This window comes from Andrographis paniculata, unplaced genomic scaffold (genome assembly GCF_009805555.1).
Source record: "Andrographis paniculata isolate CXL003 unplaced genomic scaffold, ASM980555v1 Contig32END, whole genome shotgun sequence".
Classification (NCBI taxonomy): domain Eukaryota; kingdom Viridiplantae; phylum Streptophyta; class Magnoliopsida; order Lamiales; family Acanthaceae; genus Andrographis; species Andrographis paniculata.
The window spans coordinates 1982952-2005146 of NW_026137565.1; the positions used below are offsets into that span (position 1 = coordinate 1982952).

General features: G+C 33.2%; 2 protein-coding genes and 1 long non-coding RNA gene across 6 annotated transcripts; 2 read left to right on the plus strand and 1 right to left on the minus strand.

Moving 5' to 3' along the window:
* Nucleotides 1–2771: 2771 nt before the first annotated feature.
* LOC127247675 (glutamate--tRNA ligase, chloroplastic/mitochondrial) lies at nt 2772–11440 on the plus strand. Its single transcript, XM_051269634.1, has 12 exons — nt 2772–3339; nt 3467–3588; nt 4315–4497; nt 5990–6108; nt 6190–6238; nt 6380–6481; nt 6637–6739; nt 6837–6900; nt 7105–7219; nt 7809–7909; nt 10191–10347; nt 10708–11440. The coding sequence occupies exons 1-12, from the start codon at nt 2985–2987 to the stop codon at nt 10954–10956; spliced, it is 1719 nt and encodes a 572-aa protein (XP_051125591.1). The 5' UTR covers nt 2772–2984; the 3' UTR covers nt 10957–11440.
* Nucleotides 11441–13079: 1639 nt separating this feature from the next.
* On the plus strand, nt 13080–13624 carry LOC127247815 (uncharacterized). The gene is made up of 2 exons (XR_007837933.1): nt 13080–13202; nt 13287–13624. It is a non-coding gene; the product is annotated as an uncharacterized LOC127247815 (long non-coding RNA).
* Nucleotides 13625–14567: 943 nt separating this feature from the next.
* Nucleotides 14568–21605, minus strand: LOC127247281 (protein FAR-RED ELONGATED HYPOCOTYL 3). 4 transcript variants are annotated; one of them, XM_051269072.1, is made up of 9 exons: nt 21362–21605; nt 16710–18929; nt 16577–16633; nt 15813–15881; nt 15660–15728; nt 15497–15559; nt 15352–15399; nt 15195–15268; nt 14568–14867 (listed from the first exon to the last, which is right to left on the minus strand). In XM_051269072.1, exons 2-8 carry the CDS (start codon nt 18879–18881, stop codon nt 15212–15214), a joined length of 2535 nt encoding a protein of 844 aa, XP_051125029.1. In that variant the 5' UTR covers nt 18882–18929; nt 21362–21605; the 3' UTR covers nt 14568–14867; nt 15195–15211. The 4 variants fall into 4 exon arrangements, with proteins under 4 accessions (XP_051125029.1, XP_051125026.1, XP_051125028.1 ...); XM_051269069.1 differs by having other exon boundaries at nt 15497–15565; nt 21362–21604; XM_051269071.1 differs by having other exon boundaries at nt 15191–15268; nt 15497–15565; nt 21362–21604.
* Between the last annotated feature and the right edge of the window lie 590 nt (nt 21606–22195).

Consider the following 22195-nt stretch of genomic DNA (forward strand, 5'->3'; position numbering starts at 1 on the left):
TGGCGGCTGCACGGAAATTTGAGCGAAGCGGAATTCTATGTTCATTAATCCGTGAGCGGCGGCTGCATTTATGAGCGCGAAAGACCATACATGAAAGTGAGCGTAGCGACGGCTGATGCGGATTCCGTGAGTGGCGGCTGTGCGGAATTTGAGCGACGGCTGCATTTATGAGCGCGGTAAGCGATGGCAGCTGGTGCTGACTCCGTGAACGGCAGCTGTGCGAAATTTGAACATCGGCTGGCACATAATATGAACGACGGTTGCATAGGAGTGCGCGAGCGCGGAAGGCAAGCGGCGGCTGCATTAATTCTGTGTAGCAATTATTGCACCATTTATTGTCGAGGCTCCCTCAGCTCCTGCATTTATTACACTATCACAGCTCCCTTAATTAAATTTTTGCACTACTTTTTAGTCAATTTTTGGCTATTTTTATGTAATTTTTATTATAAAACCTTCGAAAAAATAAGTAGTTATTAATAGTTATATTAATAGCTATTTTTAGAGTTAATTATTTATGGTTACTTTTAGAGGTAGTTAGTAGTTAGTTTTAAAAGTAGTTATTTATTGGCGGTTGTAACCGCCAAATTTCTAGAAATTTTTCCCTTATAAATATCCCCTTTAATTGTACCATATATACACCCATATTTACACAATAATATACATTCTATACACTCTATTTTCTTCATTTCTTTTCTCCCATATTTTTATCTAATTTAATAATACGAGATTTTCGGTTTTGTGTCGCGAGTAAACTGATTTTCTCATAGGGATGTCAAATGGGGCGGGTTAGCCCAGGACCCGCTCTTAATGGGGCGGGTTACGGGTTTTACTAAAAACCCGCCCCAACCCAGACCCGGACTCGGACCCGAATTCGGATATTTTTTAAAATTATTATAACTAATATATATGTACATTTATATAATAAAAATATATTATTTATTTACTTAAATAATTTTAAATATAAAATTCAATTAGTCGCATGCTCCAAATAATTTTTTAAAATTATTATACCTAATATATTTATATTTATATAATAAAAATATATTATTTATTTATTTATCTTATTTTATGGATCAATAATTTTTTTGTGCTTTTAATGCTATTTGTTTTAGTATTCGATTGTTAAAAAAATATTTATTATTATATATTTTTTTTAAAAAACGGGTTTGCCGGGTTGGCCCCGGACGGTTCGGGGCGGGTACTGGGGCCGGGTGGAAGCGGGGCAGGGCGGGTCTCGGAGCCTAATATTTTCTAGCGGGGCGGGTCTCGGGGCCTGCAAAACCCGTCCCGAATCCGCCCCGTTGACATCCCTATTTTCTCCTCATTTTCTTTTAATTTCAGCGTATTATTTTAGTTAGTAGAATTCCACTTCACCTTCACCCAAAAAAATTCTATGTTCAATTTGAATTGTTCAAGTTAGATTTCGGCAAGGTTGCGAAAGAGTGATAGAAGAATCGACTGTTTAGTGATATTTATTTAATTATTTATATATATATATTATTTGTTAATATTCTAATATTATTTATTTTATTTTGTATCATATTTTTTTATATTTTCTCATTTTATGGAAAAAATCTTTTTATTTATTTTGTATTATTTTGACATATTGATATAAAAATATTTATAGGATTTAATTCGATAGACCCATCGGGAAAGCTTCCGAAAACAATTGGCTATTAAGCAACAAAAGACAAAAATTCCTTGTAAGTACTTAATTTTTATAATTTATATTTTTTTTATTTATTTTTTCAATTTTCTTTATATTTTTTTAATATTTTACAATTTTAGTTGATTGGTGGAATGTTTTGTAGGCCTTCATTTCGTGCTCCAATCACTTGCCTTCAGTATAATTAGTCTTTGTTGTTCGTCCTCCGGATATGAATGCAATTGGAACTCATTCGAATTTGTAAGTATTTAATTACTTATATAATAATATATTAAACATTATTACTATTGAAGTTATATACTAATATATTATAATTTATTTATTTTTAGATTCATACGAAAAAACGAAATAGATTGGAGCATAAGAGATTAAACGATTTAGTTTTCGTATAATACAATCGAAAAATTGCAAATAAATTTCAAAAGATGCCTGAGAAAGAAAAGAACTTCAATCCTTTGGTAAAGACTGTATATAGGAAACATATTCCTTATGGGTATGTCACTTTAACTTGAAACTAATACTTCCTCCGTCCCATAAAGAAGTAATAATTTGTTTTTTGCACGTAGTTTTAGAAATATTAGTATTATATTGGGATATAGTAGGAATAAAATAAAAATGAGTAAAATAACCTTATTAGTATGTGTGATATAAATGTAATGACATTTGTGTAATATATTGTAAGTTGTAAGGATATTTGTAATGTTAGGTAGATAGTACAGTTACTAAAAAAAAGGAAATGAATACTTTGTTATAGGACGAACTAAAATAGAAAAATTGATACTTTGTTATGGGAGGGAGAAGTATATTATTTACATTGTAAGTGAGTTCGTCAAACATTCATTAGTATTGTGAAATTGTAATATCGAGATTTTCGATGGTGTTTAATGGCTTGACTAATTGAAAGAATTTCGAAAAGGAATCATCCGATCTTCTATAAGGGGTTTCAAAGCAAAATTCTTAAGGAATGTCGAATCAAAATGACTGCGAGGACATGCTTAGGGAGGAGCTCGAGGAACGCCAGGGTCATATTTAACCACTTCTTCTACTTTTGTAAAAAAGGTCAAAATAAAATTAGAATCTGCACCGATCTGAGAGGTCCAAATCCATGGTGATGCAGAGAAGAAGCGCGCGCCCATTAACGACCGGTTTTTTCAATTTGAACTACGGCCGGATGGGACTGGTCTCCGGTCGGGCCGGGTTTCACCGGTCCGTTTGAAAGAAACGTCACATTCATCGTCTTGTATCGAATCTGTTCATTATCTATAACAGTCGGAGAAGCAGCAGCGCCGGTGCCTCTGCCTCTGCCTCTGCAGCTGCAATGGGTTGTCTACTCGGCGCATCGAGTCTTGGAATCTCTTTGAATGTAATTCCAGAAGCGGCGGTTCCGTCCAGGCTGTTTTTCCGAGGAAGGATGTTCAGAAGACGCTTCAGAGCTTCAGTATCATCCCCGCCGTCGTCCGCAGAATCAATTCGAGTGCGGTTCGCGCCTTCCCCAACCGGTAATCTTCACGTAGGTGGCGCGCGTACCGCCCTCTTCAACTACTTGTTCGCCAGGTCCCGAGGCGGCAGATTTGTGCTTCGAATTGAAGACACCGACTTAGAAAGGTCGACGAAGGAGTCTGAAGATGCCTTGCTTCGGGATCTTTCCTGGCTTGGTTTCGATTGGGATGAAGGTTTCTCCTTCCTCTTAATACCTCTCAGATTTTTGTTAAACCCTAGTCGTTGAAAAACCAAACCCTTCCTACAATTCGTATATATTATTCTTCTTATTGACATTGCTTTTAAACTTATTCGATACAGGTCCTGATGTTGGTGGGAAATATGGTCCTTACCGCCAGTCTGAAAGAAATGACCTCTACAAGCAGTATGCTGATAAACTGCTGCAAAGTGGTCATGTTTACCGCTGTTTTTGCTCGAACGAGGTAACAACAGCCTGTTTTTTATTCATGAAAACAAAAGGCTTCTCCAAAGAGTTTTGTTGATGTAATCTTTCAGTGTCATGCCTTGAGTGATTGTTACACTTTCATCTACTGTTAGCTAATCCACTTTACAGACCTTTCAATTTTCCATTAAAATTAATATCTCAGAGCATCAAGTTGGCGACGGAATCTAAACATTGGAAGTACTCGATTCAATGATTGCTTCCATAACTAAGTTATCAGTTTCAAAGTTTACAGGCTAGTTAAAGCAATGTTGCCAAGTTTTTATTGTTTTATTGAAAGTTGGTTGTTTAAGTTTTACATAAAAAATATAGCTATATGGATTCTTTGGTGCCCAGAGGTGCTCTTTATGATTTTTGAGATTTTGTAGAAATGTTCCCTATATTTAATTATTGGTCCGCACCTCAAGAATTGCATATATACATTGGTTTAGGATGAAGTATTTTCTTGTTTTAATCAAGTTATTATATTATATTCAAGACAGGGTTTATTCTGTGTAATGTTGCTGCAGGAACCTATATACTTCAAATATTTGTATTTAATATTTTAGAGTCAATTATACTGATGAATGTAAAGGCTATGTGGCTCGAAATTCTTATTGATTTTTAATCTTGTTTTAATTATTATAAACCTCTTTTATTATATGGTATGAAAGCTCATTCTATCGTATACAGCATATTGGTGAGTCAAATCGTTTATTATTTTCAGGAGCTGGAAAAGATGAAAGAAATTGCCAAAATGAAGCAACTGCCTCCTGTCTACTCTGGCAAGTGGGCCAGTGCCTCAGATTTGGAAGTAGAAGAGGAGTTATCAAAGGGAACACCATATACTTATCGGTTTAGAGTTCCAAAGACTGGAAGTTTGAGTATCAGTGATCTCATTCGTGGTGAGGTATAGATTGGCAGATTTGACAGTGTTTATAAATGTTGTTTTGTTTATTTCCTTTTTCAGTTTATTGCTACTTTGCTAGTAAACCATATTGTTAATAAATTAATACTTTTTTTGTATAGCTTCAAGATATATAATTTGGGACTTCTGTGCGAACAAGATACCTGCCAATTTTCTATGCATCTGATTTGAGTTTGTTCAGATATGATAACATGTAATATCTTATGTGCATATGTTATTATAGGTTTATGATTACTAGTCAATTTGTTATTAATGAACTACAGGTATAAAAGACTGTCTGAATGTTGGATTTGTTCACCAAAAAGTAGTGATAGTGAATTGGATTATGCTTTTGCCTGACCATGTTTCAAACCATGTTGTCTTGGAAGAGGACTCGTTACAAGGGAGTTGCATTGGAAGACTGTTCATTCGTCATAGGATGAATGTGCTTTTCTGTAAAAACAATATACTACTTTTGTTATTAGTTGAGTATGAAACTGCTGGAATGCGACATTTTCCTTGGAGAACTTGGAGAGGTCCTTTTGCTAACTATCAATGTTGCATCTACACAGTAGTTGGTGTGTTTGTTTGGGGGTTTGGATTTTGAGTTGGGATTTGAATAGTAAAAATTTTGAATTTGAATAGTTGTATGATGTGATATAAATAGGTGTTGATGTAATGTTTTGAATGTAAAATTGATTTTTACTATAATATAAAAGATGAAAAATAAATGTTTGATTTGATGTTTTTTTTGGGGGAAAAAATGGGATGGATAGTGTATTCAAAATTCAATCCCCCAAACAAACACTCCCTAATAGTGTGTGAAATCTATAAATCTACTTGAATCTGCTTGAAATTTTTGTTTTATCTTTACCATTGAAATTTTTGCTCTTCTTTTTCAATGTGCAAAACAATTTACGGTAGTTTTGTGTGAATGAGAGTTTCACCCTTTGGCCTTTCCAAATTTATATGATTGATTTTTATTGCGAAAGATAACAGTTTCCAGCTATACGTTTTAAGTGAATCCTTATTTTTTAATCCATATTTAACCATACTATATGCCATGCCCCAAAGAGATGCGTTTCAAGTGAATTTTGTCAAAAAAATAAGAAGCATTTTGACCAAGTGGTTGATGTGAACTGTCATGTTATGGGATTTGGTTTTTAAAGCTTTATATTGCATTTTGCACTTAGCGATATTAATTTTGTATTTAAATATTTCAATGTGCACCCATATGAAAATGAGAATGACAACTGCCAAGTTGATATTGAGACACAAGTGTAACCTACTTGTGTTCAAGCAAAAGGGAAATTTGATGAATGTAAAATAGTAGTTCTGACCTTGGGATTCTTTTGATGGCCAATACTTTTTGATATTTAATTCGGTGCTAGATTGATTACAGTTTCTAAACATTTTTGACTGTTAATCGGTGCTTGTGACTATCTCAGTACCATCACATTGAATCAGTACTAACTTTGCTGATAGTGTCATGAAGGTAAGTTGGAATTTGGACACACTTGGAGATTTTGTAATCATGAGAAGTAATGGACAACCAGTTTACAATTTCTGTGTAACGGTTGACGATGCCACTATGGCTATTTCACATGTTATAAGGTGTGTAGGTCATTCCGTGACTTATGATTTCCCCTATAATTGCCCTTGCTGTTTCTGTCCTGACTTCGTTTAATATTTCAGAGCAGAGGAACACTTGCCAAATACTCTGAGGCAGGCTTTAATATACAAGGTACCTTTGAAATATGTTTATTATTGTTTTCCTCTTTGTAATGTTCTATGAACTGCGACATAATTTTTTTCTTATCTGAGCCAAGAATGTTGGCCCGAGGATTAAACTTACACAGATAGAAAATGTTTTACCCCAAACCAGGCTCTGGGCTTTCCAATGCCTAGATTTGCACATGTTTCTTTGATTCTTGCACCTGATAGAAGCAAACTTTCAAAACGACACGGGGCAACTTCAGTGGGCCAGGTAAATCCACTGCAGAGTTTGCTTCATTCATTCATTCATTTCCTTAATTTTTAGATAGACTTGTATAATTGTGAAATTTCATTTTGGGTCTAGAGTAGCATGATTTATTCAGTTTCTCCTGAACTACCTTCTTTGTTATGAAACCCTTTTTCCAGTTCAAAGAGATGGGATTCCTTCCTCAAGCATTGATGAATTATCTTGCATTGTTGGGTTGGGGTGATGGTACTGAGAATGAATTTTTTACACTTGAAGAACTTGGTTAGTTAATATCCTTATTTTTATGGGATTTTCATCCTAATTTAGGTTGTAATGTTGTTATTTTGTAACACTGCACAACTTCTGAAATTATTTGCAGTTTCGAAGTTTACAATTGAGCGTGTTAATAAAACTGGAGCTGTTTTTGATTCTACCAAGTTAAGGTATTTGTACATCTTTAGTTAAAGTTTACTTGATGGTTCTTGATATTTGTGCATTGAGCCATGCCTATAACTTTTTGTGGGATTGTTTTGTTAATTGTGACATTTTTCAGTAATAATGTTGTTTTTTATCCTCTTTCATGCATATATATTTTGAGCCTGTTTTGTTTTCTATTACTGTATACTCAACATGTACTTATGATAAAGGTGGATGAATGGCCAATATTTGAGATCTCTTCCGCCCGAAAATCTAACAGAAATGATTGGTAACCGCTGGAAGAGCACTGGTGTGGTCACTGAGTCGGGAGGGAGCTTCATAGAGGTACATATATCTCTGCAAACTACTGTTATGCTTCTTTCATGTATATAGTGACAAGCAATTGTTTTGTTGCTGATAAATAGGCATCTATCTTGATGGTATTAGATGATTATATAGATTCTAATGTTTACGACTTTTTATGTTTTGGATATTGGCATATTAGCTTTAGTTTAATACTATTGTCCTTTCTGATATATTTGATCTTAAATTTGACTGATTTTTTTGTTTGTTGAAAGTATATCATATTAATTGCATATTATATTTATATAATAATTTTGTATTTATTTGTTTTTTATTTATAGGGCGCACCTTGTGCCATTTAAACCTATGGGTATTAACCTGTACATGAAACTTATAAAGCCTAAAGGTACCAAGAAAATTCAGGGAGAGCATTTCTTGATTAAACTGATGTTCAGCGTCCTTCACTTCTTGAAAAGCTGCCACTGTATTATGAGATTATCACATAAACCAGCCATATGATTCACTTTCAACGACATCTTTTTCCTTTTTTTTCTTTTTTTTTTTTTTTTTTTTTGCTTTAAGAAATGACATTAAATCATTCATATATACCATTCTTAATTTCTGTGACCAGGAGGCTGTCCATCTACTAAAGGATGGGATTGATGTGATAACAGATGCGGACAAAGCTATCTCAAACCTATTGTCTTATCCTTTACACACAACACTCACTAGGTAATTTGGAACCCATTAGTTAGCTGTTTGATCTTAAATGGGTCTCGTCAATTCTCTTATTTCTACTCCCATGTTATATGCGATGGTTTTACCCACTTATTTGAGCTAGACACAGATTTTAATGAATATATTACTCTCTTCGTTCCACTTTAAAGGGGCTCTTTGGGATTTTATAGTAGACTAAGAAATAATAGTATTTTATTGGTCAGTATAAGGGTGTAAGAAGTTTTTATATTTTTGTCCTTGATTTTATATATAAAGTAATTGTATATGTAATGGTATATTTGTAATTTTTGTAAAAAGTTAAGGGTATTTTAGTATTAGTGTATGATTACTTTTATTAATGAATTATTTGAGCTAGACACAGGATTTAATGAATATATTACTCCCTCCGTTCCACTTTAAAGGGGCTCTTTGGGATTTTGTAGTAGATTAGAAAATAATAGTATTTTATTGGTTAGTATAAGGGTGTAAGAAGTTTTTATATTTTTGCGCTTGCTTAATTTTATATATAAATTAATTGTATATGTAATGGCATGTTTGTAATTTAGGTAAAAAGTTAAGGTATTTTGATACTAATGTATGATTACTTTTACTAAAATAAGAAAATAATATTTTTGAGTAGTACGAGCGAAAATGATATAATTGATACTTTGAATCGATGGAGTATTATACTAGTTGATTGTGACATAGTTGTCAATAGCGCGCTATAGCGCCGCAATAGCAACGTAGCGTAGCGGAGAGGCAGTCTGCTGCTACGGCTCTGCAATTCCGCGATAGTGACATAGCGACCTATAGCGACATTCTGCTACGCTACACCACACCGCTATTGTAGCTCATTGGGTTATTTTTACATAAATAATTGAAATTCAATTTTAACTTATAAAATGTACTTTTTTTTTTTTAATCTTAAATCTTAACTAAATCTTTAGATTTATTTCAAGAAAAGAAACAAATTAGAAAGCCAAAAGTTTCAAGATTTAGTTTATATCAATTATAATAAAAATTTGTTAGATCTTTATGGTAGCAATAATGTGATTGGTCCTATTATTTTGAACGATATTGATGATTCTAATGAGTGGTTAGTTAAAGAAGTTGATAATTGCAGATGATGGATTAGTGTGATAATTTGACTGGTGGAGTTGTTAATGCTTCTGGAACTAACGGGCCTGTTTCCTACACTGAGATGCAAACGTCAATACATCAATGAAAAAGAAAGCTATAGGTACTTCTAGCTCTAAAAAGGGAAATAATACTATGTAAGGTGACAGAGATACAATAGAATAAATGGATGAGAATGAAGAAGAGGAGGAAGAATATATAGATGATAGTAATTAAATAGTGAGGATGACGAAAATGAGAAAATTCTTATCAAACTTTGAATCCGATTAGCTTTGACATATGTATCTATCACACAATAGTTATCTAATAATTTTTTCTTATGTAACTATCTAACAGTTATAATCATTTTTTTTTTTTTGACATTTTATTGGTTTGAATGATAATTATAAGACTAATTTATAGGTTTTTTTTATGTATTTTTATTGTAATTTTGTATATATAATAATTTATATACATATTCGTAAATATTAAAATAGCGGTCATACTGCTATCCTGCTATAGCATTTTAGATATTGACCACTGCACATTGCTATCGGGGAGTGACAACTATGGATTGTGATATGAAGTAATAATATTTTAGAAATTATACGAGTAAGTTAATAAACGGTCATACCGTTATCCTGCTATAGCATTTTAGATGTTGACCACTACACTTATTTTTAAATAAGTGTAACTTGGAAGAGTATATATTAAGAAATATGTAAGACTTATTGCTATAAATAGAAAGTTCATACTTAAAAAGAGAGAAACAGACATAGATTTGGTTGATAGAGGGAATAGTATATTACTCTGAAGGGCTTATACATGAGGGCATTCAAGCGTTCTATGATTTCATGTTATTATGCATTTTAGTACGAGTCCTCAAATTCTTTGTATTTACACTATGATCTTGGTTTTAATACTTGACCAAGCATTTTGTTTCGACTATTTTGGATCATTAGGATTTAGACAGTACAGCTTGGGACATGGAGTTCCCTGTAATATGAGTGTAGTTATTGCTTTTTATCCAACAATCATCTTTAGCTGGTCACGACAATGTAGTTTTCTTGTTACTATTGGATACACAAGTCCTGGAAGGTCCTTGGAAATCATAATTGGAATTATTCCTGTAAATCACAGTAGTTTGTAGCAAGCAGAATGAGATGTTTTGTAATTGCAGTCCTGAAGGTAAAGCTATATTAGAAGATAAGCTGTCAGAAGTTGCTGCATATTTACTTGCTGCTTACGATAGTGGCGAGTTTATTAGTGCCCTTGAGGAAGGTAGCGCTGGATGGCAGAAATGGGTGAAAAGCTTCGGCAAAGCACAGAAACGCAAGGTTTGTTCCATTGATAAAGCATCCATAACATATACTCTCTCCGTTCCTTAACAAACTATCCATCTTTTCATTTTGGTCCGTTCCATAACAAAATATCTATTTTTTAAAGTAACTGTACTATCTACCTAACATTACGAATACCCTTACAACTTATATTAGACAAATGTCGTTACCTTTATATCACATAATACTAATAAGGTTATTTTAGTTATTTCTACTTTATTCCTAGTATATTTCAATATAATATTAATATACCTTAAATTCCATGCAAAAACCAAACGGATATATACTTAAAGGATGAAAGGATTATTATTGCGACATCTGATATATATATATATATATATGTGTGTCTGGTTGCAGGGAAAATCTCTGTTCATGCCACTTCGAGTTTTGCTGACTGGAAAACTCCACGGTCCTGAAATGGGAGAGAGTTTGCTTCTGATCTATAAAGCTGGAAAATGTGATGCCATAGCAGCACATCACACTGGGTTTGTGCCATTGGATGAGAGGTTCAAAATTCTCGGGGAATTGGATTGGGAATCCCTTGACAAAGGTGATGTTTCTCCGAAGGAGTCGGCCACTGCTGTGGCCGGCAGCATACCTAGTTGAGATCAACCTCCGGTTTTCTATATCTATTTCGACTCAGTTTTGGTTTGGTAGGAAGCAGTATGAGATGAATCCCCTATATCATTTGCTTGGGTGCCGACATACTTTGGTGTGTTTGCATCCAGGCTTGTGTTATTCGATTCGGTGATGATTCGTGGGCTCGGCTAGTATCAAATTCTAGAGATTCTAATCCAAGGCTTGGTTGAATAATTTCCCTACATCTCTTGAGGTATACAAGTATTGGCTTTCATTTCATTATAATAAATATTTTATGAATTGTTACCGAGTATTCTTTTGGACGAAGAGTTACAAATTGTCCAAGGGAAAATATTGAGAAGTTGAAATTTTGTTGGATGGAGAGTTTTGTGGACGGCAGATGAGAAGATAATGGGTGTGGTGTGTTTCGTATGTTTGATTTTATTATGCTATGAAATAATGAGATTGTGTACATGGAAAATAAATTATGGAGGATGTGTTTGATTTGTAATTTTATTATTATTTATTTTGGTGTTTTTCTGTTTCATTTTTTTTTCTTTTTTTTTTGTCCTCTTATATTTTTTGGTTATTATATTTCTTGGTAAATATTATAAAAATATAATATACTAATACAATACATAATTTATAATTAGAAAAGTTAAAATTAAATAAAAAGATTATCGATAATTTTTTTTATATCTAAGATAAATAATACATTAATTTAAAAACAAAAAGCGAACATATTTTCACATAAGCTATATTAATTTGTGTTAGGGTCTGTTTAACAATTAGCTGGTTTGACATTGATATATTATTTATTAAAATATTTAATTTTTTTTCATTTTAATTTAAAAATTATAAGAATTTTTGTTATTATTATTGAAAATCATAAAAATATTCTAAAATTTTTATTTTTATATTTTAGATTTGAAAAAATTATTTTTATTAAAAAACAATTATAGTTTTTTATTAAAATTGTGTAAATATAAAACAATAAATTTTATGTATATATATATTTATTTTGATAATTATTGTTTATTAAATCTTAACGTAAAATTTATATAATAAAAAATTTATAAATAAATTAAATATTTGTCTTTTCTATTTGATTTAATATTAGTAAATTTATATATTTTACAAATAAAAAAATTTATATGTAATAATTAATAATACTAATTATTTTAAATTTACAAACATAATTTATAATTTAATAAATTAAATATATTAAAAATTATTAATAAATACTACAATTAAAATATATTTATATGCATAAAATAAATAAATAATTTTTAAAGATAAATAAAAAATAAATAAAATTAAAGTGAAAAAGCTATTTAAAAATATATTTTCAAAAATTAGCTTTTGGGTCTAAAGCTATTTCCTAAACACCCTCGTAAAAAAAAAAAATCTAACAAGTTGATAAAAGCTTAACTCAAACTAAATTTGAAAATAACTATTAAAAAGATTTGGAAAAAAAAAAAAAAAAAAAAACTAAATTTGAAAATATGATATTCTAACACGACTCAGTTCAAATAAGGTTCTACCCTCAACCCCTACTTCATTCACCTACACTGGTTGAAGATGAATAATTTTACTCCGTCTTCTGAGAAAATTATATAGATTTGTTTGAAACAAAAATTAAAAAAAAATAATATTTTAATATTAAAATTATAAAAAAAATAAATAAAATGAGAATATTATGAAAAATTTATTAAAATATTAATAAAAATGTAATGGAGTCAATAAAAAAATAGTATCAAATTAATTATTATTAGTTAAAATAAAAATGATAAAACTTTGAATAAATAAAATTATTTACTATAAATAAATTTAGTGGACAATAATAAAAAATAATACTCCCACATTTCCATTGGGAGGGTAATATTTGTTTTTGCATAGATTTTTGAATATTAATATTATATTGGATTATAGTAAAAAAAAAAAAAAATACCCTATTGAAAGAGTATTTATTATGTTAGATAGGTACTACAATTAGAAAATTGTAACCTTTTAACAGGAAAGAGGGAGGAATATAATTTTAGGTGATGAATAAAATAAATGGGGCATCTTGTAATTAGGCAGAATTAGAGGGGCGTAAATATAAATATCCATCCATATATATATATCGTGTATCTTATCTTATCTGGTTAGAGAGAGACTGAGAGCGAAAAGAGAGGATGGATGGAATTGAGCAGATAGGTGTGCCATTGCTGGGAATTGTTGCAGCTGCTGCTCTTACTTTCTATGCTGTTAGTTTTAATGAGCTCAGAGAGGTACCTCTCTCTCTCTACTCTCTCTCTCTCCTCTCTCTCTCTATATCTATTATCTATATATATATATATAATGTGTGTATGCAGAAATCAGTGAAGGAGTATGAGGAAAGGGAAGAAGGAAACAATAACAATGGTAGATTCATGACCTCAAGAGAGAAGAGGGCCCAAAGGAAGGCCAAAAAGTCCCAGAATTAACCCCCACTCTTTCCAACGTAAAAATTTGATTTAGATGCGCATGATATTTAATTTTAGTTTACATATATATATATATTTTTTTTTACTGGATATTCACGAACAAGACTCGGACTTGTTCGTTAATGAAATAAACCTATTTTTTATGTTATTAGATTCGATTTGTTTATATTTGTGAACGATCTCAAACTGAGTTGAATCGAGTTAAATAAGATTAATTCGTTTAACAACTCTACGTATGCATAAATACGTTTTCTTATCAATCTACTTTTATTTTTTCAAAATATATAACATAAAGTTTGAGCTGGTCTTCTTCGATTACATCCCGGTATACAACCGCTCTTGGGACGACCCCATGTCTCTTAGCTGTGCCGTATCGTAGAGGACCATTAGGTAGAGAGAGACTCAAGCCGGAGGAAATGTTAGCGACGAACAGGTTGCGCATGATGACCAACTTCTGGTTAAGTGGTCAGGACAATCAACTGACGATGCCATTTCAATGACCAATGTCGACTTTTATCACCATTTTTTAAATTTCAATAACTTGAGAAGAAAATTGTTTCGAAAGATAGATGATGAAGTTGATACTGGGCCGGATCGGGAGGGGATCCTCGGCATCATCCCCTGGGTGATACTGAGGATCCCCTCCCGATATTTTGGGTCAATTTGATATGAAAAATTTGCGAAAGTAAATAAATCGAACCGACCAATATAAATAAATTCATTTTGTTAACGAATGAATCTGAATTTTGTTGACGAATGTTCGTTAAAAAATAAACATATAAAATTATAATTAAAATAATAAAATAAAATAAAATATTATATATATGAATTTTTAAAATGTTAAAATATCACCTATACAAATGAACTCAAACAGACCCAATCGAACTTATTCGAGTTGAACACGAACACGATCTCGAATAACATAATTACTTAATGAACCAAACTCGAACAAGAACGAGCTTGAATGCTTTCACGATAGAACACAAACCTTGTTCGCAAATATCAACGAACAAACATAAACACTTATAATTCTATTCAGTTTGGCTCGTTAACAACTCTATCAAATACTAATTTACACACGGTACTTAGTTGATCTTTTTCAGCAACCAATCAATCCTAAAAGTCTAAACAAACAAACAAGCAAAACATCAACATATTGGCCAGAGGACAAAACGGTGCAAAGGATTTCCCTAGAACTGTAGTTACATTTTTAACTAGCAATACACTGATCATGATCAACTACAACAGCAAAACCATCATAAAAAAGATCAAGACAAGCAAAGCAAGCGTATCGGGCGAGCCAGCCAGCGAACAAACAAATAAAGTTGTATAAAAGAAGAGCGACTTTACAATCAATAAACACACGATTTTTCTTCTCGTCTCTTCGGTATATTTTAACCAGCCACATCACAGTAGTAGTGCTTTGTATCAACAAATGCAAGTCTGACAACAAGGATCTTAGCCACTCCCCTGCAAGCAATAGCCGAGCAAGATGCGTGAGTGGATGCTTCGAGAGAACTAAATTCAAGGCAATTGCAATAATACCTTACCCGAACCAAACAAAACAGCCAGAAAAATCCCAAATTCCAACACTAGATAGCAAACAAAATTTTAATGACGCGAGAAAACCACGCAAAACTACTTAAGTAAAGAGTATATGTGATAAATTGTCGTAGCTCTAGCCAGCTGGGTAGATTCCAACACTACAACTACATTGACTCGACAAAAAAATAATCACGTTGCTTGATCACTAGGCTTAAAAATTATAACAATAGCCATGTATCGCAACATACCCACCTTAACGGCAATAAAGTTCAAGCATGTCTTGGCACATCGTCATGCAACTGCGCTGATCTCACATTTGGATCATCCTAATGGGGCAGCATAATGCCGATAAGTTGTAGGTGAAAATGCAGAAACTGAATAATCAGTAAGTCATCCAGAAAAAACTAACCCGAAGACCAAAGCTGAAACTTGGAGTGCGGAAAAAGTCCATTTGTCCCTGCAGGATCAAACGTGCAAACACAAATAAACAATTGTGCAATGAACATAGGAAATGTAATGGTGAAGATATAAACTAAAAAAAAATAAAATCCAACCAATCCCTGCATGGCTTGTTGAGTGTTGTAATAACCATCATGTGTCGGCGCAATAGAGTTCAGCTGGCCCTAAGGAAGACCATCACATCAGGTACCACTTTAACACAACAGAATCCATAAAACAGATATGTAATATTTCTTATACTCATGATTAGTGACGTACTAGTCCCTGTATAGTCTGCTGGTTCCCGTAATAATTATCGCGAGTAGGAGCCATTAGGTTCAACTGGACCTACCAAAAATACAGGGCAAGTTACTAACATAGTTGGAAATTGGAATATGTTTGTTTTAGCATGATCATGTTTATGGCCCTTACCATTCCTTGCACGCCTTGTTGTGGAGCAAAAAATCCATCAAGATTCATAGGCCGGGAACTTAGTTTCTCCTACACGTTTAAATGAATGATTAGAACAACAAACTGCAGTGTCAGTGTAGTTTGGAAAGAAACTGTAATTATTGGCAAAACATATTCCATAATATAATACTCCTTACTTTGTGCATCATAGCTAGTATTAAACTATAGTTCAAGTTTTCGCTCACAAATCTAAGTAGAGGCTAATAGCATTTTTATATGGGAACCCAAGCCAGTAAGAAAAGTCACACTTCGCAAACCATGTGGGGCAGATAAAATCAAGTAGTGTGTAGAGGATTTGAACCTAGAACTTCACGGTCACGGGTCCAATCCTCACACCACTAAGTCACCCATGCGGGGTTAAGCAGATTGCACTCCTAGTCCCACAAAACGTGTTAACTACTATTTCGGTTACACTAAGAAATTAGTTGCAATAATATACAAAGTTTGTCCTATGATTTCACAATCATTGAAGTTTTTGCTTAGGAACATAACAGACATAGATGCTTAGGAATATGTAGTCTCAAGAAACAGTCTGCATTAATTTTAACAGCCTAAATCAACAGACTTCAGACTAAATTTTGTGTATCATTAGCTGATATATAACTGAATACTTTTTGAAATCAAAACATTAACTTCAGGGAAAGAAACAACTCAAACTATGTACGCAAAAACTGAGTAGTAAAGGACAGTCATAAAGTAAATCCAAACTTTTATAAAGAACGAACCATTTGTTGCAAGCTCTCTGGCGTGCCGACAGTCATAACCTCTTGTTCCATGCTCACCTACAAAATAAATATTGCAGTTTCTAAATCCATGGATCGGAAAAGAAAAGGGGTTCTCACTTAGACTCATGGAAACCTTTCTTTTCTTGGTTGGGTTCTTCTTTTTATTTGTCTTGCTCAAACTTCCACTCTGAATGTCGTCTTCGATGCACAGAATGCCCGGAGAGGCAGAAGGGCCAACTTCTAGAAGATTCTTATTGGAGTTGTTAGCATTCAAGCAATTCTCAAAGGCATCATCAAGTGCACGGACAGCAAGATTGTAACTATCCTGTGACAAGGATCCTTCTTCCCCCAACTTCAATGCTCTTTGACAAAGCTCGTTGTATCTTTGAAGCCTTGATGGCATCTGTTCAGAGCCTTCAATCATCATATATCTGCTCTTTGCATCTTTTGTCCACCGTTTCAAAATATATTGGGACGGGATTGCAGAGATGCCCCAAATTTGAAGAACAATCATAGCATGTCTACAAAGGAAGCCTTTAAACTCAAACAACCGGCATATGCAGGAAACTTCAGATTTCAGTTCATTCAATGTGACCATGAATTCTTGATTCCTTTCGAAATCTTCAACTCTAAAGGTGACTACTGCATCAACTTCTTCCTCCTTCTTGGGAATGCAAGCTACAGCACCCAAAACTTCGACTTGAAATTTCCTGAACACCGCATGAGTATAGAGCCCGGCCATGTGCTTCTCAAATGGTGATGGAGACTTCAAAGCGGGCTGTTTGTTCCAAGTATCGGAAGATGCCTTGGCTTCCTCTTCATACCTATCTTGCAGAATTACATCATACTGCTTTACAAACTCTTGCACAGTCGTCTTCTTATGCACATACTTGTCGAAGAAAGAGTTCACACTATCTGACCGTTGACCTGTAGACATTCCAGCAAAAAATCCATCTTTCATAAAGGTGGGCACCCATTTAAAACGATCTTCATACAAAATTTGGAACAGCTCATTATCTTTTAGTCCAAAGCGGTCCACCAGCTTATGCCACCTCTTTTCAAACTCCTCATCTGTCCATGACCGGTAGACACATTTCTCAAATTTAGGCATAAATTGTTCGTTCTGTTTGATCACATGACTCAATGTTTCTGAAACCTTTCCCATAATGTGCCACAGATTGAAAAAATGAAGAGCTGATGGAAAAACCTCCACTATTGCAGTCTTCATATCATAATCATGATCAGTGATTATAATTTTCGGAGCTTGACTGCCCATTGCTTTCAGCCACGTTTGCATAACCCACGAATAAGTAGGCGCACTGTCATCAGACAACAAAGCGCATCCGAGAAGCATGAACTGACAGTGTTGATTGACCCCAACAAAAAGAGCAAGAGGCATTTTATACTTGTTTCGCACGTAAGTGGTATCAAAAGACACTACATCGCTAAAGTTGGGGTAATCATGCCTGCTTTTGGCGTCCACCCACAAGAGATTTTTAATGCACTGATCCTCACCAACATCAACAGCATAAAAAAAGTTCGAATTCAGACTCTGCATGTGGACAAAAAAATCTAGCATAACGCTAGTCTCACCCACATCCATCGCCATGTTCCTTCCCTTCTCAAATTGACCTCTGCAGTCGTGTGTAAGACCAACAGCACTTTTATATTCGGCAAACTGTCTGGCCATTGCAGCATACATCCTTCTTGTCTGCTCACTTACAGCTTGGGCAGGTAACAACTCATGGTTATGCTCTTTCTCAAATCTATGTATTATCCATTTCCCATCAGATCTTCTCTTGACATGCATGCTTGCTTTGCAGTCTGTCTTTGCACATGCCCGCCGACCAGTAGCATTCTCGGCATCCTGGTTGCTTCCTTGCCTACTCCGTGGACGGTTTAGAGATTTCTCATACTCACGTTTTGTACCATATCTTGAGCATGCAAATTTAGCATCAATGAACTCCCTCGATGTCTTGGAGCGCCGACTGTTCTGTATTGCAGTATTGAACCCAACAGACCTAGCATATTCCTGATAGAAAGCATAAGCATCTCCATGAGATCCGAATTCCATTCCAGGGAGTGGCTCAAGAATTGTCACATCCTTGAAATCGATATCATGTAGGAGAGAGTTGTCATCCTCTCCATCGTCAAGGTGTAACTTATCCTCGACGGCCACCATACTTACACCAACTGCATCTACAGTGAGGGGTTTCTCTTCACCATCTAGCATATTGACTAGTCCATTAGATTCTTCTATTTCTTTGTCATGTTCTCCAGAAGGTAACCTAAGATCTATATCCATGGAAGCAATCTATTTTCTTTCAGCCTTTTTTTATATTCCAACTTCTAACTGAAATAGAAAAACAAGGATATCAGCTCCTATGCACAAGAAATAGAAGTTGCTTTCACAGAAATTTAAATTGTTTTTTGTTGTATGACATATGTAAATTAATTATGCATATCCCTACTAGCTAAAGTTTTTAGTGAGATAGTCAATTACTCATTTTTCATTTTAGATCTTAACCCAAAATTAGGCAATTTCCAAGCCTATTTACATAATGTCCAGAGGATTTGGCATTTGGGTTTAAGAATTACTTTTGAATACTTTTTAACAAAATGTATCTTCTAAGTAAAAACCGGCTCACATTAGTTACCTTAGCTATGCCATGAAATCCATGATGATAGCATTCCTCCTAATAATAAAAATCAATATGGTAATGGATCCATTCATCTTTCTCAAACTACTCATGTTTTACATGATAACAACAATAGTGAATCAATTTTCCCAAAACATGTTAAAAACATAGGCGTTGGAAGCATCTACCAAAAGCGAATACTGGAAACACAAACGTAATATTTAGGACAAAGTACCCCAGAGCTGTAAAGACTCAAAGTTTTGTTCTTCTTAGATGTGTAGCCCTCCAATCCCAATTCACATTCAATTGTTATAACTTAGAAATATATTATTAACTCCATCTGCATTATGAATAGCAGAGATTTAAATATCCTTCCCCTTTTATTGTTTCTTGGATTTTGAATTGGGATTTGAATAGTAAAAATTTTGAATTTGAATAGTTGTATGATGTGATATAAATATGTGTTGATGTGATGTTTTGAATGTAAAATTGATTTTTAGTATAATATAAAAAATGAAAAATAGGTGTTTGATTTGATATTGGGGGGGGGGGAAGAAATGGGATGAATAGTATATTTAAGCCATGTATGCCATTTCAGGAAACCTTTATATCATATATGATACATCACAACCCGCACATTAACAAGATAAAATATTTACAAAGAGGTGTCTACTAAACTTTCATTTATTTTTCAGATCTAGTAATTGGTGTTGAACCTATCACAACCCATAACCCATACTTAATCGAATTCAGCCAAGCTGCACCCCACACAGTCTAAACTCTTACTTAGATGCAGTTCTGACATAGATCTTTTAAAGTGGTCCCACCACCCACAGTTAAGAACAGAACTCATGATCTCCCTTTGTATTCACAGTTTCCCAACCAACTACCACAAACTATCTGGTTCTAACTTCAAGGAATTGAGTCTGGTATAACTTTTTCCAGCTTCATTCCACCACTTAAAGCATTGTTGAAAATTAGATACATAACTACTTTTAACTGTAAAGTTATCCTTGACACAAGGGTTGTGTCCATATAAGAAAATAACATCTTAGTTTGTCTCTACTAGAAAATGCGTTTATAAAAATTTGGTATGTAAAAACTTAACTGGGACTCATTCAATTACACTGTCTTTATTTAATTTGTTTTTACTAACTGATTTGCAAAAAGCAAGGAATAGTAGCAACAAACAACTATATTAGTCATGCAAGGCATAGCTGTAAATTCTTGTCATTTAACTATCAATGACAAGATAACAACTGCCTTTATTTAATTTTCATTTACTAACTGATTTGTAAAAAGCAAGGAATAGTAGCAACAAACAACTACTTTAGTCATGCAAAGCATAGCTGTAAATTCTTGTCACTTAACTATCAATAACAAGATAACAAAATAAAGATTATTTGTTAATGAGAACAAAACAAGATTTTCTACTGTCATCTATCCACATGTACATGGATTGATCTTAAAGCCAACTCTCAAAAAGAAGTAATCTGTGTCCCTCAACTTCCACTCACACCACACAACAATTTGGTTTTTCCATTCATTTTTTCAAATTCATCGTAGCAGCAACATTAAGGACTGGAGAAATTCAGCATCAAGGATATGGTGACCTCTCTTTGACATTAATAGTTTGCTTACTAAATATCCACCCCACAAACATGTGATTGATTAGTTTGAAATTGATCGTTTGTCCATTGATAATCCTCAATTCCAAACACACTCCAACACAAAATCAATACAAATATCAATCAGCACCACCTTTTTCACCAATAACCCACAAAAATTGAAAGAGCAACAAGCACTACACTATAAACAAATGTTTCTTAATACTAACACCTCAAAAGAAAAACCAAGGGCGATATGCCTCCTCATGAAAAATACACAGAAACAAGAAACAGAAAAACAAAAACAAATCGATTCAATCTAGATAAGAGAGCGACAAAAATAATTCCGACTACAGTTAATCTGAAAACCCCCAAATAATCGCCAACAGGGATGAATAAAAAAAACCCTCTTAAAACAACAAACAATCCAGGCAAGAATCCATCGAATTCAACGGGGAAGGGTCAAAGGACGAGAGAGATGAAGGGGGCGGTCGTTGAGTAGGAAGAAAGCATATATACATATACACAAACATACATACCTGTGAGATTTGAATGGAAATTTAAATGGGATCGTGAGGGAGAGAGAGAGAGAGAGAGGGAGCTGCAAATCCACGCGAGGGTTGGGGCGAGTCGAGCCCCAAATTGGGAGGGAGATTAGGGTTTGTTTTGTTTGTTCCACTCGCTCTTCTTCAACAGTCCCCTTCACTCGCTCTCAAACTCTTTCTCTCTCTAGCGCGTGCTGTGACCTTCTCTTCCACTCCTTTCCTTCCCTGCCCTAACTTTTCTCCTGCATATATATATATATATATATATATTCTTAACAATAATAATAATAATAATAATTATTATTATAATAATAAAAAATATGTTTATTAATTACAAATAATTATGGCATATTTTTTATTAATATTATTAAATAATTATTTATATATTCTTACATAACGTGTATAATATATATTTTATATTTTTATAATTATTAATAATTCAATATAAAGAATTCTTATATTATCATACAAACAATTCGTATATAATATAAAAAATTATTTCTATCTAAAAATAAAAATAAAAATAAAAATATCATTTCTATAGTATTCATATATTGTGATTATTTTTATTTATTTAGTTTTTTTAATAAGGTATGTTTTTTTTCTTATTTCGAACTGAAATAAATACAATTTATATTTTTATAATTTTGTAATAAAAATATATTATTTTTTTATAAAATATCTCATCAAATTATTATTTAAATAAAAAATCAAATTATATTTTATTTTTAAATTATAACCAAATAAACTTATATTTTTAGTTCTGTATATTTAAATTTGTTTTATTATTATTATTATATATATGCTTCGCCAAAAAAATTACATTTA

Coding starts and splice junctions, on each gene's coding strand:
- LOC127247675 (XM_051269634.1), top strand. CDS start 2,985: ATGGGTTGTCTACTCGGCGCATCGAGTCTTGGAATCTCTTTGAATGTA. Junction 3,340..3,466: donor TGGTTTCGATTGGGATGAAG/GTTTCTCCTTCC, acceptor TATTCGATACAG/GTCCTGATGTTGGTGGGAAA. Junction 3,589..4,314: donor GCTGTTTTTGCTCGAACGAG/GTAACAACAGCC, acceptor TATTATTTTCAG/GAGCTGGAAAAGATGAAAGA.
- LOC127247281 (XM_051269069.1), bottom strand. CDS start 18,881: ATGGATATAGATCTTAGGTTACCTTCTGGAGAACATGACAAAGAAATA. Junction 16,634..16,709: donor ACCCAACCAAGAAAAGAAAG/GTTTCCATGAGT, acceptor TTTATTTTGTAG/GTGAGCATGGAACAAGAGGT. Junction 15,566..15,659: donor AGCAGACTATACAGGGACTA/GTACGTCACTAA, acceptor GGTCTTCCTTAG/GGCCAGCTGAACTCTATTGC.